The following is a 24,545-nucleotide window of genomic DNA, read 5'->3' on the forward strand; positions in this document are numbered from 1 at the left end:
GGGAGCTGTAGGAGTGTCGGGCTGCATTGCCACGCTGAAGGTGGCGCTGTGGCGGGCCCCTACATGGATGAGGTGAGGCCTGTAGGGCAGGACTGTAGCACAATAAGAATGCAGTGGCTGTGGCCAACGGTGGTGCTCCTGTGGGAACGATGAAAGGCTTTCACAGAGAAGACACCAGCCGAGTCTGAATTTTCGTAACTGCAAACCCAGTCTAGCCGAATTCACTGCGATGCTAGTCCAGTCTAACAATATCACCATCTTGAAGCCTAGCCATCATTCTAGTAGTGGCATACCAAAAGTCGACCCAGCCCATGGACTCTGAGTGAGCGCAATTCCCGCTCTTGATTCGCTAGTGAGTGTCCAAAGTTTCAGTTTCAGCTGCTCTTACTGGAGTCCTCCTTCAAAGCTACAATGCGGTTGAGCACAATCTTATCATCCGTACTGTCCGAGTCACAGGCCTGCCAGGGAACAAGACACGCACCATTAGCATGATTGAGGGGAGCAAGACAAAAACAAAACACAGCAAGCAATCACTCACAAAGTAAGCGACACGCATGCCCTGAAATCGGATACTGTCAGGTCCGCACTCCCTAGTTTTCTCACCCTCTGCCTCGGGCCATGGCGCACGACGGCGCACTTCGTAGAAGCCAGTTTCGATCATGGCGTTCGGCCATATAATCTCACTGTCAGGGTTGATGTCGTTCATAAACCCTCCGGGCACCGATTTGGGCTGGTCTGATTTAAATAGGGCCGCATGAATACGCACTTCAGCCTTGGGCGAGCCCTCAGGTACCCACTGGATAAATGTCTTGGGCTTCTTGCCATCCTTGTCAAAGACTGCTTGAATCTCTGTGACGGCTCCAGTGGCCTCATCCTTGGTAAAAGAGATGGCCTTGATAGGATATGGCATGTGCAGGAGACCAACGATCTTGCCTGGGGCGAGACGGAAGTAGTCCTTGCTATCAACCTCGCGGAAGTCAGAGCGGTCGATGTAGACACTCTTTGTCAGCCGAATTTTATGGGATCCCATCTTTGGGTCCCTCGGCAGAAAGGGTATATCGAGATCCTGCTCCTCGGCGTCTTCAATCACCACACGCACAGGGTCGAGAACCAGCATAAGACGAGGAACATCCTTCTCAAGACACCGTCGAATAGACTGCTCAAAACGTTTGATGTTGATGGACGTCAGGGCGGTGGTCACGCCAAGCTCATAAATAAAGGCAAGAAGAGCTGCTGGGGGTATACCTCGTCGCCGTATCCCCTTGAGGGTATACAGACGCGGATCATCCCAGCCGCGAACGACCTTTTCTTCTACCAACCTTCTTAGGTCTCTCTTGCTCAAGACCGTGCCGTCAAGTTTCAAGCGGCCATATTCGCGTTGCATCGGCTGGTATTCCACCAGAAGCCTGCTCTCGTATAAGCTAACACCACGTCACGCAGGCACGGTTCAAATCTAGAAGCGCGTCTTTCCCACATCGCGACTCAAGGGAGGAAGGCAATACATACTGGTTGAGCCATTCGTAGCTCTCTCGCGACATGATGAACTCGGTGGTACATAGGCTGTGCGTGATGCCCTCAAAGCTATCACACAAGCAGTGCGCAAAGTCATAAGTCGGATACACGCGCCATTTGGTACCCGTCCGAAGATGAGGATGCTGATCCTTGGGAATTCGGTAGGCGGCAATATCCCACATCTGGGGGTTCGGATTCTCAATATCCTGCTTCATGCGGAGCCAGGCGGTTTGTGGAGCGTATTCGCCGTCACGCATGCCGCGGAATTTCTTGAGGTTGGTGTCGACATCCTGCTTTGCATGCGCGCAACGATATCTCGGGGTCAAGCCATCCTCGCCGCCACGCTGCAGCTTGGTCTCGGATTCATTGCAGTGGCACACGTAGGCCTTGTCCTTCTTGATCAGCTCCTCAGCGAGGTCGTACATGCGCTGGAAGTTGTCCGACGCATATGTGATCTCGGACGGGGTGAATCCCAGCCACCGAATCGTCTCCTCAATGGCCAGGTAGTACTCCTCTTTTTCGGCGTCTGGGTTTGTATCATCAAATCTACGTCGTCATGTAAGCGAGAATCGGAGGTCTACTACAAATCCGGGAACTATGCACCTGAGAATCTGCCGGTGTTAGTTGGCTACATGTCAGAGACCCTGGAGTCCAACTTACTGTTTTGCCGCCATGATGTCTGGCAAACCCAAAGTTGATAGCAATGGCCTTGGAGTGCCCAAGCTAGCTCCTATGTTAGCTTCCTTTTGGGGAACGCAAGAAATCAGCCAAAGAGGAAATGTATACATGGAGGTAGCCATTCGGCTCTGGTGGGAATCGCGTCACGACATTTTCCGATTGGCGAAGCTTGTAGACCTCTGCCAGGAATCCCTGCTTGAACATGGCGTCTGGGTCGAAAGTAGCCTCATCGGTCTTAGCGGGTTTGCCGCCTGGCGTGTTGGTCAGATCCTGACCTCCGGTTGGCAATGGCGTCGATGCTTGTCTGCTGTTGCGCAACACGGCGGCGGCCGTCTTCTTGGCCCGCTTCTGCGTACGCTTCTTGAGCTCATTCTTGGAGACCATTTCCCCAGTCTCCGCATCAAGCTGGAGCTTGGCAGTGTTTTCAGCAATGGTTTCAGCCATGGTGAGTTCGCTGCCAAACTGGGTCTGACAATGGAATAGGATCGAAATGGCAGGTAACGAGTGCTCCGTCCCGTTATGACTATAGTCTGGTCTGGAAATCCGGACCTACAAATCTTTTCGCTTATAATTATGTGAGTCACAGTCACATCAGGTTTCTAAGAGCACGTGATATAACAAGGCTCGGCGTTGAAAAAAAGAAAAGAAAAACGCCTACGTAGGACAAACATTCGGAAGCCGGGCGGAAATATAATCCGGTATTTTGATCAAACAACCAGGACTCTTGTCAGTATCTAAGGGCATTATAGTAGTATTAGTAACTTACCTTATAATATAATTCAAATAAAACAAAACTATATTATATATGATTAGTCTCATTGAAGAATTTGCCGTTTATTCACTGAAGCGGGATCCTTTTTGACGGGCCGATTTCCTGTGGCGCGATAAATGGTTGCGTTATCTTGATCTGGAATCCGTTTCTAACGTCACCGGTAGCATGAGTCACGACGTGAATATGCCCAGTGGTCCTTCCAGGAAGATTATTATTATTATTATTACTAATTAACGCCGGTGGGAATCCCTGAAAAGGGCAAACGGCGCCTGCGGGGACCTTAAAACCAAAACCAAACCTAAATTTTACAAATAATTCTGATTAAAATCCATCCAACAGGCCTCTATGGGGCTCTCGCTGGTTCGTCGTGGGGTTGAAAAGTCCTTCCAGGAAGAGCCACTGTAAGTAAGGACTTACAAGGAATGCTCCTGCAGGTCAATCGCCAGGATAATATTTCTCGGTGGGGGAATGTCATCACCAAGCTTATACAACCAAAACAAGTGACCATGTTCTTATGCGCCACAAGCATAAACTTCGTATCTGGAAGCAAATCAGTCAAGTTTAGGATGGCAAGCAGTAACTAAATGTGTATGGGTAACGGGTAACGTAATACAGCTAAGATGCTCAGTGCTGATCAGAATAGTGGGTCGGTAGCAGCCAGCTGGGTACCTATTTAATCCGACAGCCATTCATTCAATAACCTCAGATCTGCATTAAACTCTGGGCTGCAAGCAAGAGAGACATCTCTACACCGCTGCCATGAATGACATTCCAGCGGTCAACTCCGTGTTACCGCCCCCATGGAGCGTGATCGAATTTTCATTCTCCAATTTCGATACTAACACGGAGCTAGTAGTAATGTGCAACTATGTGCGTTTTGTTATTCACGCTAGCGAGGATGGCTTCACCTCTTCACCTCAAATTAAAGAAAAATACATTTTTTTTCTTCAAGTTGCCGAAAACTATGAACTTGATGGCTATACGGTCGACGATTTCTACGACTGGGCGCTTGAACCTCTACTCCCTATACTCTGCGAACAGACACATGTGTTGAAGGCTGGAATAGCAACTCTACACGATTTCTTATATGCCCCAATACGAGAGTACACGCTGGAGGCCGAGTCAGATAAGCTAGTCTTACGACCTAGGGAGGAGCATACCGAGACACGCTTGATGTTTGGTGTTTCCCAGGCAGATAGCAAATGCCAAATCTGGCCAGGCTACTTGCCGTCAGAGATTCAACTCGATGAGGAAGCCGCGTACGACTGTTTTCCTCAAAGAGTCATCTTGCCGAATGGTACTGTGGCATTTTTCAAGCTCATGGGGCGTGGGGACAAGAGCATTCTCGACAAGGAGCTGAGCAGTTATGAAAAGGCTCGGAACTCGGGGCTTCCAAGCTCAGTACGCACATCTCGCCTCCTTGGACTGGTCAAGGGCGAGAGCGGTACGGTGTTTGGTCTGCTTCTTACGTACATTGACTGTCAAGGTCAGACTCTGACTTGTGCAGTAGAAGCAGATGCACCGGGATTCCTACGGCGACAATGGGTAGCGGAGATTAGACAGATTGTCTTGTGTTTGCATCAACATGGGTTGGTGTGGGGTGACGCGAAACCGGACAACGTCCTCATTGACGGAAACCAGAATGCCTGGCTTATTGACTTTGGTGGTGGATACACAAAAGGTTGGGTTCCAAAAGACCTGGCTGGCACCGTGGAAGGTGATCTCACGGCCCTCACGAAGATGGTGGACTACGTTGAAAGCGGCACTGCTGTTTTAATGTAGCTTGGCTAGTTTTGATGCATAATGCACAAGTAGCTGGCCCAGTTGGAAGCATGCTACATATTGACAGCAGTGTGCCATCTTTGGCAAACAACCCGGGTGCGTCTGACTCCCATGACAGAAGCTACTCTATCTATACCGCATCAATAGAAGAGTGCTATTCGACCACTGTATGGCCGAGCTCAGTGTGCTGTGCTAGGCCTCTGTAGCACTACCTGTAGCGGCCGTACAGTGCAGGTTAACTTTAGAGTTATGGCCTAGCGTGATCATGGCTTGGAATCTCCTCCAACACGGTAATCCGCCGTTGGGGAATTGGCTTCTACAAACGACCAACACGCGACATAACAAAGGTACTTGAAATAAGTTCTTGGTGAGTGTGCAACAGGGTCGTTGAAAAGACAGGCCAAAAAATAGCACTGAACCTGGCAGCGCATGTGGGGCGGCAACCCGACTTGTAAGTTTTAGAACACCCGCTGTAAATTCGGCTCTTGTAGCTAAATTCGGCTCTGGTAGAACTCTTCCACCCGCGATCCAAACTGTCGCCAAACGTTCCAGTCTCAACGCCCTCGGTCAATGATGCCTGAATCCGGTGGAATTTCATTATAACACAGCGCTAGCCATGGCGGAACCGACGCCCGTCAACATCTTGCGCGGCCACAAGTCCCAGATTCACGCCGCGGCATTTGTTCGCAGCAATGACCGCCTCGCCACCGGCGACGCTGACGGCTACGTGATGCTGTGGGATCTCGCCACCATGCGACCCAAGGCAGTGTGGCGGGCTCATGAGAACGCGATTCTCGCTATTCGAGGCTGGGGCGAGGATAAAATCATAACGTGAGTGCATGTCGACAAGACGCATTGGTTCCGCCCTGCTCATGAGAGACACGCAGACACGGCCGAGACCATCGTCTTCTTGTGTGGCAGCTGCGCTTCGAGGATGAGCAGAATTTGGCAACGACATCACCGCTGGAGCACACAGGAGATGCGTACCCACAGCCGTGGATTTTGAATGTATTGGGCGTCAACACGATGAATTTCTGTGCTTTTGCCGCATGTCCGAATACGCCGGGTGTCAGCGCCACCCTGGCAGACGACACCAGTGGCAGTATTCTCGTCGCCGTTCCTAATACGTTGTTGGCCGAATCGGTGCGTTTTATTTTGCCCAGCCATATCGGTTCCCTTGCTGATCCATGCGTCCTAGATTGACATTTATGAACTGCCAAGTCAGAAGCGTATTCACACGGTCAAGCCTGGTGGAAAACACGGTATGGCCATGACGCTCGCCATTCTCTACAAGGAACGTCACTTGGTGTTGTGCGCTGGCTTCGAGAATGGCATGTGCTCCGTCTTCGTGCTTCGTGAAAACGCAGACGAGTGGGTTACGACGTATCGCGGCCAGTCACATTCACAGCCGGTGCTGTCACTGGACGCCGACGCGCGCGGTGAATACTTCATCTCCTCGGCAGCCGACTCGTTGATTGTCAAGCACCCCATTCCGACCTCCCTGCAAACCAAAATACCAGAAGTCTCCGCTCCGCCACATACCATCACGACGACAGACGAAGCCGTATCCGCACCAGCAACGACCACTGGCATCGGAGCCTTGTTTGCCGGCCAGCCAGCCGCCCAGACGAGTGGCATCCCTGAACTTACCACCAGTGTCTGGGAGCACCCCATCAAGGTGGCCAACACGAAGCATTCCGGGCAGCAGAGCCTGACGATTCGCTCCGACGGCCGTGTGTTTGCGACGGCCGGCTGGGATGCCAGGATTCGCGTCTACGCGACCAAGTCCCTCAAAGAGCTTGCCGTGCTCAAATGGCACCAAGTCGGCGTCTACGCTGCCGCTTTTGCGCACGTGAAGCCCGGCGCAGACGAGGTTTCGATGGAGAAGAAGAAGCAGCTGCAGTTGGCTCCATCGACGCAAGAAAGCACCTCGGATGCAGTCATTTTAAGCCCTGGCAAGCCGGACGGAGCGCGGGCCATGACGGTCAAGGATAGGCGATTGCATCATGCGAAGCATACCCACTGGGTGGCCGCCGGGGCCAAAGACGGTAAATTAAGTCTCTGGGATATATATTAACTATGAATAATGACTGCAACCTTTGCTCTTCACTTCCATGAGCAATCACATTCAGCGGCATACCCTATCGGGTGTGATTCGAGCACCGTCGCCACGCCTCTTGGCAATGATGCCTAAAACACGCAGCTCGGCCAGGGTCACGGCCATCAAGCCCTAGGCGGAAGCTGCACCACATTCTTCTAGAAACCAAAAAAAAATCGCCTCCCTTGTTCTTCTTGACATGTCGCAGCCATTCTTTCTTGACATGTCGCAGCCAAGCATTCCCCGTTGTAGCCAGATTGGGCAGCTGTGTGTGTTGCCTCGACGCTAACCGGCGGGATCGCCAATGGCGTTTTCGCTTGGCGGCGGTAGTGCAAACACGATTGTGCCCGGACTTGGGGCCAAACTAGGAAGGAACATGGCCTTTTTTGGGGTATCTTGTCACAAGTGGTTTGGAATTGGCAACGCAGTCATAGCGTAAACTCAAACTTGGGGGGGTTTTGTGCAGGCCATCTTGGTTGTGGAACATGGGCTCATCTGCGCCAAGAGCCATGGTTATCTGGCTCGCTGGAAGATGATGTTCCAGAACTTTCTATACATGGCACATGGTCCACACAATACAGGATGGGGTTTTCAAAGACTTTGTAGGACAAGTTTTAAAACAATCATGGCATTTAATCATATCGGGTCAAGGACCAGCAACTAGGACAACCTTGCCCGTCCTTTGGCACATGGTTCTATATCGAGACACTAGCATATTTGACAGAATAGACACCGCGCTCAATGCTGTTGATGAGAATGTAACCGCTCTTGAGGTACGGGTAGACGGACCAGGCGCCGTGGAACGTAGCCTCGCCGCCAACCGCGTCGTCAGCAGGGTGGACATCGAAGAACCCAACCTCCTTGAAGCCGGCGCCGGTCGGGTCCTGCGCGACCGAGGAGACGTTGACGATGCGCAGGCCGGAGCCGTAGTTGGACTGGTACGAGAGCCCGTCGAGGACGTACTGGTTGTGGTCGATCGACTTGGCCGGGCTCTTGTACACGCCGGTGAAGACGGGCTTGGTCAGGTTGATGATGTCGACAATGTACGTCGTGGTCTTTTGGTCCGCGGCGGGGCCCGTCTTGCGCGACTCGTCCAGCTCGTCGTCGAGCAGCAGGTAGCGCATCTCCTTGTCGGCGAGCCAGCCCTGGTGGGTATATGTCGCGCCCTTGTACGTGGTGCGGGAGAGCTGCTTGGGGCTGGCGCGGTCCGTGACGTCGACAATGGTGAGCGTGTCCTCGTTGTAGTTGAAGCAGACCTCGCGGCCCTTGTACCGCTGGTCCGGCCCGGAGTAGATGACGCACTGCGCGTCGTGCACGTAGCCGTCCTCGCCGACGCAGCCCGCCTTCTTGGGCTTGCTGGGGTTGGACACGTCCACCATCCAGAGGCCGGCGTTGCACCCGGCGTTGCGGCCGGTGCCGACGGCCGACACCGTCTTGGTCGTGCCGTCGTGCACGACGATGTTGTGGCTGCTGCCAAACTCGGCGTAGAGCGCCGTGAGGTCGCTCGTGGTGCTGAACGTCTTGGGGCTCGCCGGGCTCAGCGTCAGGAGCTTGGTGAGGTCAAAGATTTGCAGCCCGTGGTTGGCCGCCTCGGCGCCAATGTACGCGTGGTTGCCGAGCACCTTGATGTCGCGCCAGGTCGAGGCCACCGTCTGCGTCGGAAGGCGGCCCAGGTACTGCAGGCTGCCGTCCTTGAGCACCTCGACAAAGGCGGTGCCGTCGGTCTGGCCGACGAGGCCAAACTCGCGACCAGTGGAGGAAGTCCACGCTGGAAAGAGAACACGATTGTCAGTATACACTCAAGTTCACTGTCAAGGGACAATATATATATATGTATACGCACCCCAGACGTCGTTGCCTTCGCGCTCGACGCTGCCCATGTCCTGGTGGCGGAGGAAGCCGGCCAGGTTCACGTTGCGGCAGCTGTACTCGCCGGCTTTGCCGCTGACGCAAGGGGCCGCGCCGGTCGCGGCGTAGCGGTCCACGTCAAAGAGGCCGGCGGCGCGGTCGTCCTCGCGCTGCTGGATCTTGATGCCCTTCAACGTGGCCATGGAGACGGCGTTGGGCGCGCTCGAGGCCGCCAGCTGCTGGGCCGAGAAGGCGACCTTGCCGCCGGGCGCGACGAAGCCAGCAGCGAGGCCAGCGAGAACCAGAGTAGCCGCGGAGCCTTTCATGTTTGGGGTCTACGGGAAAAGAAGTTTGAGGGTATGTTGAAAGACAAGATCCTGTGCGTGGGCGTGTTTGGCCCCCAGGAGGGATGGGCCTTCTTTCGCTCTCTTTTTATACTTGTCTGGTTGGCTCTGCTGTGTACGGCAAATCTACATCAAGGCTACCTCGCGTGCCATACCAAGTCTAGTCTTGAGCCTTTCGGGCAGGTGCCTGTGAAGCAAACAAAAGGTATCATCAGGACTAGAAGCTTACAAAACCTCAGAAGATCGACTGGCGTGGGCTGCTGGAAAGCAACGTGACTGTGGGCTGCCAAGCGTTCGTGACGACAGGGTACTGTTTGGTTATACATACCAAAGCTTATCGTGTTGAGATATTCACATTCAACAGGGTTAAAAATGACGCTTCCTTGCCACTCGTTGGGCAAGTCGCCATCTTCCAGCATCAGGGCGGCCCCGCCCGGTCGTATAAACTCGCGAGCCCTGACAAGAGAGCCATCATCGGAGCATCAGTGGCACCGTCGCCATCATGTTTGTAACTGGAACCAAGTCCATGCTGGCTCCAATCGAGCACGCGCCAAGCTTTTATACTGGAGACGACTCGAGAGACCCTGTCGGCTTTTGTCGTCGCCGGTCGCCGACCTTCCTATTCTGTATAGTGCGCCCGCATTGCGGGGAGACGTCCTCAATGCCAGCATCACATCGCCGCGAATCAGGCTCTGCTTGTTCTCATGGCCAAGCCAGAAACGGTATATGGAAATAGAGTTGCGGACTAGGGTTATTAGTCGGCCGGTTGATCAACACGGCTCCTCTCGACTACCTAAGCCGCATGTATATTGACCATCGATTAAGATGTGGACGGCTCGGTTAGAGTTGGCTCGGCACGGCGAGTTGCCACCATAATCAACTTGCTTTGTAAAGACAAAAGTGTCCGGTCTTACAGCCGCGAGTAGCCTGGAACAGAGGGGTGTTGGTGGTGGGTGTGGCGGCTAGTGACTGCAGGGTCTTGTGGTTGCAGAGTATCAAGAAAGACATGACATGAAAGCTGTGGGGATCCAGTTCGATATATCGAGGGTCGTAGAGGTCTCTGGATTGGAATGGATTGGAATGGATTGGAGTGCTTTTTAACGTTGGTGAGTCTAGTTGACAATGTCTCCCTCGAAAAGAGATCCTGTGGAGGAAGCGTTTAAGGGGTGAGGGGATGGACCCGCTTGAGCACTCTGACCAATTCAAGGGCCCCCTTTTCTGCTTAGGGTTTCTGACCAGAGTATTAATTTAATGGAAGAATATTCCAATAACTAGAGACAACTGCGAAGTTGCTACATATACACGATAGGGCTTTTAGATAAGAAAATCCTCCCCTAGTAATACTTAGATTAGTCTTCGATTGGTAGGGCTTAGCACGAGCTTGATAAAGAAATTGACGTCTTTTCTAATCACAAGATAGATTTCCTGTTGGTCTTGCTCTTCTGCTTTGTCCTCCGTGATGGCACTATGTTGCCACTGGGACCTGGACAACGGATTATTGAGTCATCCCATTGCGCGTGCTTATATTTCAATTTTTTCTAGATTTTTAGGTTCTCGTGCAATGTTTTTGACTGCTTATTAGCGTCATGTACATTTGGTGTAGATAAGAAACGAACAAAGACCGGTTAAACAGCCAGGGCTGAATAGGCAGATTCATGAGCGGATTGAGGCTGAGCAGCTTCAAATTCTACAAGTTATACTTTTACAGTGTCAATGCCATGCACCCCCCCTTGTTCCTCTTTCCTTTTTGGTTTATTTTATGCTGAAATTACTTGGCGCTTTCCATGAACTCCCCCGTGCCTAGAAACATCATTCTTCTTTTGGTGGCCATTTTCCTCTTCAATCTTGATTTTGCGAGCCCGTTGCTGATCTCCCCCGCATCATCATCGTCGCACCTTTTACCCCGCGGCAACATCACTGATGATGGAAGCCTCTCCGACCCTCTCGTCACGGTGACCCCCGTCGCCTTTGATATCCGACTGCCATGGTGGACCGACGTTCCCGGAACTGCCATTAGCCTCCTGATCGCTGCCGTGACCGTGAGCGGAGGCTGGGTCCGCCCCAGCAAAGGCGACGTCCCGCTCGCAAAGGCATCCTTTGCATGGAACTGCTTCACCACGGTCCTCCTCTTTTTCCAATCCCTATCTGGCCTCATCCCTCTTGCTGTCCTTCCGGAGCTGCGACCGGTACTCCCTCGGACTCGTCCAGCGCCTGGGTGGGAATAGTTTTGCGGCGCTGTTCGCAAACAGCATCAAGTTGTGGGATCAAGCACTTCTGGAACACCCAAAGACGCTCCTCGTCGCTGGCTGGATCAACATTACCCTCTCGCTCCTCGCATTCGTGCTCTTCTCCCTTCCCGTCATCGGCTCGGCGCCCCTCTTCCAAGTCTCCTCTCCGTTTTGTACCTGGGTCCTCAACGACGGCACCGGCTTCCAGACGACAAGCCACGTCACCGCTTCCTCCGATGCCGTATGTGGCGTGTTCAACTGGCTGAATCAATCAAGTGTCTCGCCGACCTCGACCATCTCACAGACGCAAATCCGCTGCGCCAATGCAGATGCTCTGAGGCTTGGTTATACGGGCGCGTATAATACCCTCACCACCATTGGAGACTATGCACACTTGGCGCAATCACCCTGGTTAGGTTGGGCCTTTGCCGTCATTGTTGCAGTGCTCTTGATTCTCACTGCGAGGATGCAATGGCGGAGAAATCTCTATCGCCCTGTCCCTTTTCGAGAAGACGAGACAGAGGACAGAACAGAACGTTAGACGAGCAAGGTCATGATGGCGTTATTCATCTTGTCGCTGGCCATATCCCTTGCCGTTTTGATCGCGCAGCATGATTACCAGGCGGCGGGGTTTTCGGGCAGTCTTGTTGTGTGTCCAGACGTAGCGAATAGCACATCCTATACGAATCTTGGCAACACGACGTGTATGTGTGTAGATATTCTGAGAAAGTACGACGCAAGTGTACAGAGCGTAGTGAAGAAACAGAAGCGGAAACTAGGGAGGTTCTTTTATAATTTCTTCTAAATATAGCGTGCAGATTCGGCCATCTTGACGCATTATATGAACCGGTAGCAGAATATCCGCATTTACACTGCTGAAAGTCTATTGCAAAAATATTGGCCAATTAATGTATATCATTATTCATTTATTAATTCTAATAGCACATGTATGCTGCAAGCAAACCCCAGCCAAAACGCCGCGAGATGGGAGGGTAAATCGTGTATGAGTCTAGATTCCACCAGCACCGGCACTCTGCTTAAGCTTGGTCCAGGGAGTGAATAGGCTGGCCACGGTAGCCACACCAGTGGCAGCAATACAGAGAGCAAAGACGACCTTGAGGCCGTGCATGTACCCGTCAATGACAATGGGAATCTGATCGGCAGGGAACGCGTGTCGAATATTGGTAGCGCCGGTGAGAATCAGAGTCGCCTTGTCAATCTCGGGTGCGCGCTGCAAAACGTAGCTCACCATTTGGTTCAGGAAAGCAGACTGGGCGGCCGAGACGAGGAACGCTCCGCCGAGGCCCTGGAAGAAGAGAAGCATGCCCGTGGCCGAGGCGAGGTCCTTGGGCTCGACAGTGCCTTGCACGACAATCATGGGCAGCTGAAAGGCGATGCCCCAGCCGGCGCCAGCCACGATCTGGTAGCCGATCCAGGCGCCGGTGGACGTGTCGACGTTGAAGAGAAAGAGCAGTCCGGCGCCGACCGTCGCCAGCGCGCCGCCGCCGACGAGCAGGAACTGGTAGTAGCCCGTCGCGGAGACGATGCCGCCGCTGGCAATGGTGGCGATGGTGACGGCGATGATGAAGGGCAGGTTGCGCACGCCGCTCATGGTCGGCGTCGCATTGTGCACCGACTGGAAGTAGACGGGGATGTAGTAGATGGCGGCGAAGAAGCCGCCGGCAAAGATGAAGCTGTACACCATGGCCACGACCAGCGTCCGGTTCCGGACCAGCTGCGGCGAGACCATGGACCGCTCCCCCTGGAAGTACTGCAGCACCGCCCAGGCGGCGACCAGCGCGACGAAGCCGACGAGGAGCCCGACGACGGTCGATGAGCCCCACGCGTGCGCGGTGCCGCCGTACTGCACGGCGAGGATGTACGCGACCGTGGCGCCCATCATGAGCACGACGCCGAGCGGGTCCATCTGCAGCACCTTTTCCCGGAGCGTCGCGCGCACCGGCACCGCGGCGCGCGGCGTCTGGAAGAAGAGGAAGATGACGCCGGCCGAGATGGCGCCGATGGGCAGGTTGATGTAGAAGCACCACCGCCACGAGACGTTGTCGGTGAAGGCGCCGCCGAGGAGCGGCCCGATGACGCTCGCGAGGCCGTACGAGGCGCCGAGGATGCCGGTGAAGGCCGGGCGGCGCTTCGGCGGCGCGGAAAAGGCGATGATGGTGTAGGCGCCGGCGCCGAGGCCGGCCGCGCCGAGACCGGCAATGGCGCGCCCCGTGATGAGGGCTTCCGCGTTGGGCGCCGCGCCGCAGATGACGGAGCCGACCTCGAAGATGAAGATGGCCAGCAGGAACGACGTCTTGAGCGGGAAGTACTTGTAGATCTTGCCCCAGGTGGACTGGAACGCGCCGACCGTCATGAAGAAGGCCGCGCCGTACCAGCCGACCTTGTCGAGGCCCTGGAACTCTTCGGTGATTTTGGGAATGGCCGTGGCGACAATGGTCTGGAGTCGAGTTAGCGGGTGCATGTATATGCTATGGATGGGTAAATACGGACCATGTCGAGAGCGAGGAGGAAGATGGCGAGAACGAGAGCGACGACGATGAAGACGAGCTTCGTACCAGAAGGGTATTCGTCTTCGGGCTGCTCGTCAGGCTGTGGAGTCGCTTTCTCGGTATCAGAGTCTATCTTGCCGCTGACAGAGATGCTGTCGGGGATGTGCTTCTCGTGTGCGTGGTCTTCACCGGCCAGGGTTGATGTTGTCGAGGTCGCCCAGCCGGCTTCGCGGGGCACCTCGAGGGTGTTTCGTGCTGAAGTCATTTTGTCACAATGATCAACTGGATATCTTTGAAGAATATTGATTCCAAGTTTTATCGGAAGTGAGTACTATGAGCAAGGACTCTCTTCTTGTTTGCCCAGTTTGCTTGCTGTAAAGAATGAGCTGTTGGCTGGATCTTGGGATGGCGACTCCTTTAATATACACACTGCTCACAATATACCAGCCCAATCTGACACCAACAAAATACCCATGTGCCCGAAACATAACGGTGGAGCGCAGTTTACCTCGACAATAAAAATCCGACCAGGTGTAGCGGTGGCCAGGCCTGGGACGGGCGCAACCGTGCTAAGTCCATATAAGTCCGCCACACACAACCAAGAACTCCATCGTTCACGGTGTGCGGGGCCGCAACAAAGGATGATGACTGCTAAAGCTCCGCCAATTGGCGCCGGCGTAGCCCACAAGGTAACGCGTTATGCTGGCTGTGGCGTCAGCGTTATGGGTAAGGCTTGGGCTGCTTTGGGAACAAGGCGAGACAAGAGAAGCTGGTGCATGTGGAAGAGGTGGAAGAGGTGGAATAGCTTTGAAATCATTCCGCACATCTGATCTTTCACCACGTATGTGCGGGCTACATGCTTTGACTTGCAAGGGCTAGTTGGACTCTGCGGGATAACACGGGCGGATTTCTCAGCCTAACCTCTAGTCTAAATCGAACAAGACGAGGACTAATTCTGCATATACACAACAGGTTCTTAGGCATGGCGTTGTATGATGAGTTTCTCCTTTATATTTGTCCCAAATTTAGAGAGCTCCTGTGAGCCTTTAGAGTAATACCGATAACAAAAACAAGGCTTACACCAGAGCATCTTCCCTTGTCTAACTAGTGGAGCAGCCAGTGGAGTTGCTTCTGTCGGAGCTTGCGGACATTCGCTGAATAATCTATCCGGCACCATCATCTTGTAAGGCTGATCGGAGAACCATAGCAGAGCCTCCTCGCGGAGGTTGCGACGGGGATCCAGGAATGAAACCGCTTTGACAAGCTCTCACAACTCGCCGGGGTGACGTGCCCTATGAGACTAGCAGCCCGGTGCATGTCGCCATCCATGTGATACGTTCCGCGCCCTTGCAACTTACCCTGCGGACTTGCTGGATGATTAACAAACCTCGCAGGGATGTATTGATGATGGAATAAAGACAGCCGCGGCGGAGCAGATTCTGAAAGCTCGAGCGACAAAGGGAAAAGAGCCAAGCTGTGGTCGCACAAAAAGTCTCCGAGATGACGGATTCGGTCCCAAGTAGGACAAGAAGCATGACAAGTCCAAGGCCGCGCCGGGCTCCTTATCTCCGGGGTGGTGCAACTATGTATAATTGTCCAGGGTTCTGACGTGGGACCGGGTCACCAAGATTCAGTAGAAGACGCAGCTTGGATGGAAAACTTGACAACCACAGTTCCTTGTCCCATTTGCACGCTTCGTTGTGATTTATTGTAGTTGATACATGGCTAGAGGTGTAGGGTAAGATGCCCGCGGTGAGGACGCGGCGGACCTACACGGAAAGCTTCATGCTCATGTTGGCAAGGTTTTTGATCCCAAGAAAGAACTGATACGTATTTTGATCTTCAACATGAACATGGCCCTCAATAGTATCCAGTCCAAGGATTTATTTTTTATTGTTTTTTATTTATAACTTAAATAATCAGCCTTCTTCTAGTTCTTGTTCTGGTTTCTGTCCCATTCTCAACCCCAGACAAAACCCCTTCTCTAGTGAAACTGGCCTTCCGTATTGCCGTCGCCCATGCTCTTGCTGCTCGAGCTGCCGCTCTGGATCGCGCCCAGAATGCCGTCGATATACTTGGCGCCGCTCCACTTCTGGTGCGTCAGGACGTCGCAGCCGAGCTCCTTTTCGCGGCGCTGCACAATCTCGACGTACGCCTTCATGCCGTCCGTCTTGAAGCTGCGCGCGAGCTCCGTCGAGATGGTGGCCGTCGAGTGCACGCCGGCGAGCGAGACGAGCTGCAGCACGAAGCCCTCCTTGGCAATGTCCCAGATGAACGACTTGAGCGTCTCGGGCGTGAAGCCGTGCGCCATCCAGTTAAACGACGGCGAGAGGTTGTACACGAGCCCCTTGCCCGGGTGCGCGGCGCGCACGGCGCGGCCCAGCGCCGCCGCCACCTCGACGTTGGGGTCGCCCGTTTCCACCCACAGCAGGTCCGCGTACGGGCCGAACGCGAGCGCGCGCTTCGTCGCCGCCGCCATGCCCGCGCGGAAGTGGTAGAAGCCCTCGCGCGTGCGCGGCACGTCCCAGTTGAAGTAGACGGGCGTCGCCGCGTAGTGGTTGGCGAGCGCGCGCCGGCGCGTCACGCCCATGTTGCGGTCCGCGGCCGTCGCCGCCTGGAACTCGGCAATCTTGTCCTCGGCGACGCCCTCGCTGCGCATGTGCTCCACGGCCGCCTCGTCAAACGTGACCAGCCTCGTCTTGCCGACCCACTCGGCCTCGAACGCGTCAATCTCGGCGCCCGACGCGCCCTTGGCCTCGAGCGACTGGATCGTCTCGGCGAGCGGCTCGAGCGCCGGGTCCGCCACCCCGAGGATGAACTCGTGGTCGCGCACGTCAATCGCCGACGAGAGGAGCTTGCCCGACTCCGAGTCAGTGCGCGCGATGACGAGGTTCTCGCAGCCCATGATGTCCCATTGGAAGCGCGCCGCGTTGAGGCGGTTGATGTGCTCGCCCGTCGGCACGAGCACCTTGCCGGCCAGGTGGCCGCACTTTTTGCCACCGTGCAGCTGGTCCTCAAAGTGCACCGCCGCCGCGCCGTTCTCGGCAAAGAGCTTGGCGAGCTTGAGCACGGCCGAGAGCCCGCCGTGGCCCGTGTCGCCGTCGGCGATGATGGGCCGGAGGTAGTCGACGTACGGGGTTGTGCTGCGCTCGGCCGCCGTCATGGAGCGCCGCGCATCCCACTGCTTGCGGTCGTGCATCGACTGCGCCTTGGCCAGGCGCTGCACTTGGTTCGGCACCGTGTTGTAGGGGTAGTCGCCAAAGTCGGGGGAGACCTCGTTGGTCGACGTGAGGAGCGAGGAGCAGGCCCAGCCGGAAATGTAGAGGACTTCTTGGTGCGGCGCTTGCTGCGTCATCTGGACGGGGTCGACGGCGCCGACTGTGGCATCATCATGTTTAGCTTCGGCACCGGGACTGCTTGTTTGCAAGGGTGTGGTACGTACGCGTGTGGATGGGCTCGCCCTTGGAAATGCGCTCCCGAATCAGGTTAAAGAGCTTCGAGGCCATGACGGAGCTGGGGTACTGGATGGCCTGGCTGCCTCGCTTGGAGACGACATCGGCGGCCGTGTACGGACGCTTGATGCCGGCGTACCGGGGCGACGACCACCAGGCCTCGACCTCCTTGATCTGCGCATCGTAGAGAGCATCCTCGGCCTCGCCAGCCTTTTGAGACTCCGGCAGCAGCTGAAAGGCGTCGGCCGGGGACGACGCGTAGGGGTTCTTGGCGGGCGCCGACATGAAGGCGGTGCTGCTCACAGTTCGGATAGCCGCGGGAAAGGCAGCTCGGGCGGTCGTCGTGGTGCGGGACAGGGCGCGCTGAGGAATTGCTCGCTGCAAGGATCTTCGAATCATTGTCGCGGGTAGGATATGTGTCGAGGAGAAATGCGTGGATAGATGCGAGAACGAGGGAATTGGAGCCGCCTCATAAGGATGACGGAGCTGTGCGGCGTCCTGTGGCTAGAACGGTTATAAAGGCAGTGGCGGCGGCGTTGCAGCGGCGCTACAGCCGAAGACAGCCGCGGGCGGAGCGAGGGGCGAACTGTTTGGCTGATAAATCCGGGCGATAACCGAGCACACGCTCGGAGGAGGGGTGACCGGCTCGTTATGGATAAATATATTGGAATCATCAGGAAGCTGATAGTAGGGAATTAATTGATCTAGATCGATCGAATGGTCTGGAGCATCGCAAAGTGCCAGCGGGGAAACGTCTCGAATTGGCTTGTACGTGTAATCGTCCACTTTGTGATAGGCCTGAAAATTAGTTGTCATTGTACTAGTTTTTATCTTCCATCATCTTCATTGTGCTACTTTGTCCTCTTGTTTTATACCTTCTTGAATTAATTGCTGTATACATGGCCAGCCACAGAGATGCTGCTGGTCATCGCTGGGTAGACGAAACACGACGAGAATTCAGACAGAGACTGAAACGAGAAGACGTTCCTTTGGCTACCTAACGATCAGGCCTTACTTGTATCGCACTGCATTTCATTCTGTCTGCCAAGTATCCAGCCAATCCACCGAGTCAAGTCCCGACCCATCAGCCGCCAATAGCAATCATAAATTTGCTAAAGTACTCCGTCACACTCTGCAATCCCGTCAACTCGGCCACCATCCCAACATAGCCATCCGGTCTGACCACGACCAGCGCACCCACATCATCCATCACACCCAGCTGCGAGTGCGCCGCGCCGTCCACATCGGCATAGATGCGCATCAGCCACTTTGTCGAAAACGGGGCGGGCAGTTCATCCAGCTGCACGGCCAGGTGGTCCTCAGAGTGCACCAGAAACAAGTCAATCAGGTACTGTTGGTTGGTGGCCGGGATCGAGGTCGAGGTAATGTCCTCGTGGCGGAACCGGTCCGTCTGACCCGGCGGCGGCGACTCGTTGAACAGGCGCAGCGGCGACTGCGCAGACTCGAGCGCCACGGCTAGGTCCTTCAACGTGGGCGAGCGCAGCTTCTTGCCAGCAAAGACAAACAAGTGGAAACGCCCGTTGGACGGCATCACATCGAGCAGTGGGGACCGGGTGCCGTCAATGTGCCGGACAAGGTCTATGGGCAGAATGCGCTTCCCAGCGAGCAGCGGCTCCGTGGCCTTGCCGCTGATGCTGGCTGTCACGCGCCCGTCGACGAGCATGCCCTCGGGGTACTGGTAGTGGAGGCCGCTGGTGAAACCGTGGCCTTGCTCCCAGGTCGCTTGGATGTCACGCGCCGCAGCCGCACCGCGCTGCGCAAACTGCTTGGCAAATACAGCGTCAAACTCAATCAGCCGCTGCGCGACCCAGAGGCGCTCATCCTCGTACGTGCGTAGCAATGCCGGCACCGCGGCGCCGCGAAGCACGGCTGCCAGCTTCCACGTCAGGTTGTAGGCGTCGCAGATGCCCACGTTCATGCCCTGGCCCGCCTTGGGGCTGTGCGTGTGGCACGCGTCGCCGAGGAGGAAGACTCGCTCGTCGGCGTCGTGGAAGGCGTGCACGACGCGCTGCGAGACCCGGTACTGGCTGATCCATACAATGTCGGTAATATCCATGTGGTAGGGGGTCAGCACATTGTTAATGCGCGTCTGCACGATGCGCGCAAGCTGGAACGCTGCATCCGAGGTGAGGGCGTCGCTGCCGTTGCTGCCGTGGCTACCATTGCCGTTTCCGGTGCTGCCGTTGCCGTTGCCGTCGCCGGTGAGGGCGTCGTTGTCGGTGCTGCTGTTGCCTGTGAGGGCGTCCACATCGGCGCTGTCCACCTGGAGAAAGATGCGCACACCCTCGTCCTTGCGGGGAATCAGCATGCACCCTCCGTCGGGCGTCTGAATGGCGCAGCGGCGGCGGTAGTCGAGGAAGTCAGTCTCGGCGTACACATCGGCAACGGCCCAGACGTGCTCGCCGCCCTGCGAGGACGATTGAATGCCGGCCTCTCGTCGCGTGGCACTGCGGGCGCCGTCGCAGCCCAGAATGTACTTGGTCTGCCAGGATTCGATGGCACCGCTCGCGTGGTTCTTGATGTAGGCCGTCAGCGGCCATGCGCTGCTGTCGGGGTTGTACTCGTAGCGGAGAAGCTCCAGGAATCGGTGGACTTTTTGGCCCCTGGCTATGAGCTCATCTTCAAAGATGCTTTCCGTTTTGCCCTGGTCGGTGTTGAACAGGTACTGGTATGGGGTGGCTAGGAGAGAGAGAAGGTGTTAGCTTGTCGCATGTGTATGCCATAGAGTAGGCGCTTACCGTGCACGACTTCCGCACCTGTAAAGGTGCGGCGAAGACTGCCAGTACCCTCACGGAGCCAGAAGGATGTCTCGGTAAGACGGTGCCCCTGCGTATCAAGGGAGCTGAGGATGTTGATGGTCTGTAGGATCTCTTGGGTTCGGGGTTGGAAAGCTATCGATGTATTAGATAGAGCCCACGCTGACACAAAACAGTGCAAATTTGAATGCACAAACCGCTGGCATGACCAGTCTGAGTCCTCGTCGGGCGTTTGTCAATCACACGAAAGTCAATCCCGTATCGCTGTAGAGTCACAGCAGACATGCAGCCAGCCGGACCAGCTCCTACGATGAGGACATCTGTTTGCTGCTTTTCAATGGTATACCCCTTGTGGATGACCTTGACTGTCATTTTGTAAACTCAGGTATCAATCTTCGAAAAAATGCTTGTCGACGCGTTTGCGAGGCTTCTGCTCGAACAAAGAGTCAATATACCTTCGTTCAGAGCGAGGCTTTTATACCTGCACGTTTGCCACCCAGCGCTGCGGAGAACGCGCATTGTAAATCTCATTGCGCGCGTGCTTCTCTCTTTTTTCCAATATCTATAGCATTCGGGAAGGGTAATAGTATTGAACGCCGCAGTACTGATGGCCATCACCAGTTCCAACCCTCTGTGCCTCGTTGTGGTGATCCTACTCCCTTCAACACCCCGCAAACATGCAGCGTCAAATGCAAGCTGTGAGACACGGTGGCAGCCAGTATGGAAAGCAAAGGCGCGACGAGATGGGCTCCTCAGCAGCGCCGCATTCCTCTCGGTTCAAAGCGAAGCTGAAAACGATCCTGACTGCATGGTCATCATATATTGTCCCTTGGCACTGCAGGACTGACGTGAAGCGGAGAGCCCAAGGTTTTCCGGCATACTTGACGGCCGGCGCCGGAAGCTACCCGGACAAGTTTCCCGCGTAATTCAACTCACTTTGTCGTTGTTTGCTCGATGGGCCCCTTTTTCACCCGTCATGGGCGTGTGGCGCAAATTCCTGCGGGTAGATCTGGCCGACTCCGCAGCGGAAAACGCTCCCGAAAGGAGACCCCCGACAGGTTCTTTGTTGTCCAAAAATCAGATGACACGTAGGGCGACGGCGGTCTCCGATCGGCGAAGGAAAAAAGTCGCAACCCAGCGTTTTGTGAAGGATGGATGATGGTGATATGCAGGACCGCCACAGTCCTTAAGACGTCGCGGCTGACACCTTTTCAAAGAGGTTCTGTAAACGTGACAGGCCCTGGCTCGGATCTTGTGCATAGAATCTTCTCGAACCGAATGCTATAGGTACCTATTGCGTGCTGTTGGATGCCCTTTGACCGGACAGAATGGAAGACGAGAAGCAAAAGGTTGAGAGCCAACCAGAGCAGCCGGAGAGAGACACGGAACAGTTGTCGGACACGGCGACTAAGGCGAACGTCAACGACACAGATTCCATCCCAAATGGAGGAACTATAGCCTGGCTGCAGGTTCTCGGTACTTTTTTCATCTTTTTCAACACTTGGTGCGTGGCGGCGCGGAAACTGCGTTTTTTTTTGTCCCTGTTCACGATTCCCTTTTCTTGCCTTTTCCCTTTCTTCCAAGGGCTTTTCGTATTCTTGGCTTCCCACGTTGTTTTCTTTGTTAGGACATCATTGCATGTCACACTTGCTCATTGACCTGGTGAGCAGGGGCATATTGAACACGTTTGGTGCATACCAGACCTACTACGAAACGGGCGCGCTCTACACGGCCTCATCGTCCAACATTTCCTGGATTGGCTCCGTGCAGTCATCGCTGCTCCTCGTCCTCGGCCTCGCGACGGGCCCCCTGTACGATGCCGGGTACTTTCATACGCTGCTGTACGGCGGATCATTTATGATTCTTCTCGGTCAGATGATGCTCAGCCTCTGTCAGTCGTACTACCAGGCTCTCCTGGCGCAGGGCTTCTGCATTGGAGTCGGTGTAGGACTCATCTTCATACCGGGCGTAGCGTTGCTTTCGACATACTTTAGCACCAGGCTGGCCGTCGCCAATGGTGTTGCAGCGGCGGGGAGTGGTCTCGGTACGTACAAGAGGGTGACAATCGACGACGCCAGCGCTGACAGTGGACGGCTAGGCGGGATTCTGTACCCCATCATCTTCCATAGGCTGTGCGATGAGATTGGCTTCGGGTGGACAGTCCGGGCGATTGGGCTCGTCATCTTGGTGACTCTTGCCATTCCGCTTACCGTTTTCCGCGTGCGTGTGAAGCCAGCCAAGAAGCGCAAGGCGCTCGATCTCGGCGCATTCAAGGAGCCAGCGTACACTTCTTTCGTCTTGGGTGGGCTCTTGACGTTTGTCGCGCTCAACATCCCGTTCTTTTATATCCAGTACTTTGCGATTAGCAAAGGCATTGCGAAAGGCGAGGTGGGCTTCTACCTCTTGTCCGTCATTACGACGGGCTCTGTGTTTGGCCGCATCGTGCCCAATCTGTTTTCCAACCGGGTCGGCCCATTCAACATTGTGTCGGGCTGCACTGTTCTGTGCGGTGGGCTGATGTTCTCGCTCATTCACCTGTCCAGTCTGGGCGGTGTGGTAGTGGTGGCCCTGCTGTACGGATTCTTCTCGGGGGCGTTTGTATCGCTACCGCCGACGTGCTTTGTGAAGCTGTCACCGGACCGCGGGGTGATCGGGACGCGGATGGGCATGGGCTACGTGGTGATGACGGTAGGCAACCTGATTGGAACGCCAGTGGCGGGGAAGATACTGCAGGACCATGGCTTCAACTCCATGTGGGTGTTTGGCGGCGTCTTGTCAATTGTTGGGGGGTTGACGATGATGGTGAGCCGGAATATCCAGGGTGGGTGGAAGGTGTTTGCAAAGGTCTGATGCAAATGGGAGATGGTGGTTTCGAGGTGGCTGCTCACCTACTAAGGTACTAAGGTAGGAATGAGGGGGTGCTCGTTTGAAGTAACAAATCGCGCCCAGTTTGGCCAAATAGGGACAATTGCTTGTACTATATATAATCTCGAGATTTTTTTTGGATATATCACAATTTCTTTTTATCAACAGAGAGTTGCAATACTGGCATAAATTCCCGTGCCGAGCAGCCATCCAGTCATCTCAGGTAGTGCACTGTAGATGCAGCCGCATGGTTCTCTGTTCCTCCACTAAACCTGCTTCTTTATTCTATTTCTTTTACTCTACCAATTGTATACTAATAATGAGTGAAAGCATGACAACCAATGTCATGCCGTCTCCTGGTGAGTAGTAGCCGCTACAACATGACTTGCGGTAAAACGTGGGTGAGAGGCTGACTCGGAATGGGCCTTAGAGGTAGGACCGCCCCACTATAAATAAATTTTATAGTTGGTGATGGCGATTATTCTGGTTGCTTTAGTGGCGGCAGAAAAATAGAAAATATGCTGTTGGTGCTACTTTATCCGGCTGTCCGGGTTTGTCCGTGACAGAGTCGAGAGACAGGTAGAGTGCATCTGTCGGCCCTCACGGGCGCTTTGGGCCTTAGATGATTGAAGTCATTGAAGTGCTGGTACTTGTTGTCTTTCTTGCATTGTGCCCTGCCTGTCACTTTATGCAACATAGGGTAGAACAAGCAAATAGAAGCGGACCATCATTTATTGGTACCAAGTCTGTAGAAACTAGCTCTTCATTTTGTCAAGCTTTTCAAATATTTGCTACTCTACTCAGCAGTGCTCGGAGTAAACCTAGATACATCTCGAGTGCAGCATTTGCAAAGCCTGTCTACAGAAACAGCGCTACATCACGCTACAGGCACTGTCGGCAGACATGAGGTACATGAGGTCCCCAGCGCACCCTGTAGCATCGAGACCCTTTTATAGCGCAGCCAATTTTAAAGGCGGGTGATGCGATGCCATTTCCCCACGATCTCTCTCCTGCAACTTTTTCCACTTCTCTCGCGCCTGATCACGGGCCGAGATTGACGACACATGCTGCCGCAAAAGGCTGATATTTGGCACGCTCAGGCATCTGAAATGTCCTGTGCCTGGTTCGCCCGACTCGAGTGGCGACGCTGCTGCCTCACCGCCCTTGGCCGAGTCTTTTTAGGTTTAGCGCGCAGCCTCTGATTAGCGATAAGCTGCCACTTTGTGTCCCTAGTTACAGCAGAGCGCCAATCGGAGGGACAAAGTTTGCAAATTAAAATAAGAAAATTCGGCTTCTAGCGTCTGCCACAGCGCACACTCTCCTCAAGCCAGCCCACTTCCCACCACCCCTCCTCGCCAGCCAGAGGGAAAAAAAAAGTTGTGGACTGGCCGACATAAAACTTGCCCACCATCCCTCCGTCCAGAGCCCTTTCTCCTCCACCTCCATATCCTCCTCCTTTTCAATTTTGGTCGTCATCCTCCAGACGAACCCGAGAACTGTCCTCCAAGCAGTCCTCTTTTGTTTACCTCTCTGTTGCTCAAAGGCTCCTCCTCCTTTCCGCAACAACCCAGCCACATAGAGCAGAACGACCCCTCCATCGTTTCTGTGGGCTTCGAATAGACCGACTTTTTGTCGACAACGAATAGACTCTCGATAGACGTTTCTTTTACGCTCTCGAG

At 54.7% G+C, this 24,545-nt stretch overlaps 8 protein-coding genes across 8 annotated transcripts; 3 read left to right on the forward strand and 5 right to left on the reverse strand.

Annotated features, from left to right (window-relative positions):
- Positions 1-59: 59 nt before the first annotated feature.
- CCM_05656 (glutaminyl-tRNA synthetase) lies at positions 60-3,470 on the reverse strand (the record flags this gene model as incomplete). Its single annotated transcript, XM_006670800.1, has 10 exons — positions 60-198; positions 294-318; positions 389-458; positions 539-1,421; positions 1,507-2,038; positions 2,109-2,115; positions 2,173-2,235; positions 2,299-2,725; positions 3,300-3,361; positions 3,441-3,470. 10 exons carry the CDS (start codon positions 3,468-3,470, stop codon positions 60-62), a joined length of 2,238 nt encoding a protein of 745 aa, XP_006670863.1.
- Positions 3,471-5,360: 1,890 nt separating this feature from the next.
- Positions 5,361-6,821, forward strand: CCM_05657 (WD40 repeat-like-containing domain; the record flags this gene model as incomplete). The annotated part of the gene is made up of 3 exons (XM_006670801.1): positions 5,361-5,575; positions 5,632-5,887; positions 5,943-6,821. The coding sequence occupies 3 exons, from the start codon at positions 5,361-5,363 to the stop codon at positions 6,819-6,821; spliced, it is 1,350 nt and encodes a 449-aa protein (XP_006670864.1).
- A 716-nt stretch (positions 6,822-7,537) lies between these two features.
- CCM_05658 (uncharacterized protein) lies at positions 7,538-9,016 on the reverse strand (the record flags this gene model as incomplete). The annotated part of the gene is made up of 2 exons (XM_006670802.1): positions 7,538-8,610; positions 8,686-9,016. The coding sequence occupies 2 exons, from the start codon at positions 9,014-9,016 to the stop codon at positions 7,538-7,540; spliced, it is 1,404 nt and encodes a 467-aa protein (XP_006670865.1).
- Positions 9,017-10,818: 1,802 nt separating this feature from the next.
- CCM_05659 (uncharacterized protein) lies at positions 10,819-11,803 on the forward strand (the record flags this gene model as incomplete). Its single annotated transcript, XM_006670803.1, has 2 exons — positions 10,819-11,220; positions 11,243-11,803. The coding sequence occupies 2 exons, from the start codon at positions 10,819-10,821 to the stop codon at positions 11,801-11,803; spliced, it is 963 nt and encodes a 320-aa protein (XP_006670866.1).
- A 468-nt stretch (positions 11,804-12,271) lies between these two features.
- On the reverse strand, positions 12,272-14,037 carry CCM_05660 (efflux pump antibiotic resistance protein, putative; the record flags this gene model as incomplete). The annotated part of the gene is made up of 2 exons (XM_006670804.1): positions 12,272-13,720; positions 13,774-14,037. 2 exons carry the CDS (start codon positions 14,035-14,037, stop codon positions 12,272-12,274), a joined length of 1,713 nt encoding a protein of 570 aa, XP_006670867.1.
- A 1,719-nt stretch (positions 14,038-15,756) lies between these two features.
- On the reverse strand, positions 15,757-17,623 carry CCM_05661 (mitochondrial 2-methylisocitrate lyase; the record flags this gene model as incomplete). Its single annotated transcript, XM_006670805.1, has 2 exons — positions 15,757-17,150; positions 17,215-17,623. The coding sequence occupies 2 exons, from the start codon at positions 17,621-17,623 to the stop codon at positions 15,757-15,759; spliced, it is 1,803 nt and encodes a 600-aa protein (XP_006670868.1).
- Positions 17,624-18,308: 685 nt separating this feature from the next.
- CCM_05662 (FAD binding domain protein) lies at positions 18,309-20,373 on the reverse strand (the record flags this gene model as incomplete). Its single annotated transcript, XM_006670806.1, has 3 exons — positions 18,309-19,924; positions 19,984-20,136; positions 20,199-20,373. 3 exons carry the CDS (start codon positions 20,371-20,373, stop codon positions 18,309-18,311), a joined length of 1,944 nt encoding a protein of 647 aa, XP_006670869.1.
- A 956-nt stretch (positions 20,374-21,329) lies between these two features.
- Positions 21,330-22,851, forward strand: CCM_05663 (monocarboxylate permease, putative; the record flags this gene model as incomplete). Its single annotated transcript, XM_006670807.1, has 2 exons — positions 21,330-21,477; positions 21,629-22,851. The coding sequence occupies 2 exons, from the start codon at positions 21,330-21,332 to the stop codon at positions 22,849-22,851; spliced, it is 1,371 nt and encodes a 456-aa protein (XP_006670870.1).
- Between the last annotated feature and the right edge of the window lie 1,694 nt (positions 22,852-24,545).

This window comes from Cordyceps militaris (assembly GCF_000225605.1).
Source record: "Cordyceps militaris CM01 unplaced genomic scaffold CCM_S00004, whole genome shotgun sequence".
Classification (NCBI taxonomy): Eukaryota; Fungi; Ascomycota; class Sordariomycetes; order Hypocreales; family Cordycipitaceae; genus Cordyceps; species Cordyceps militaris.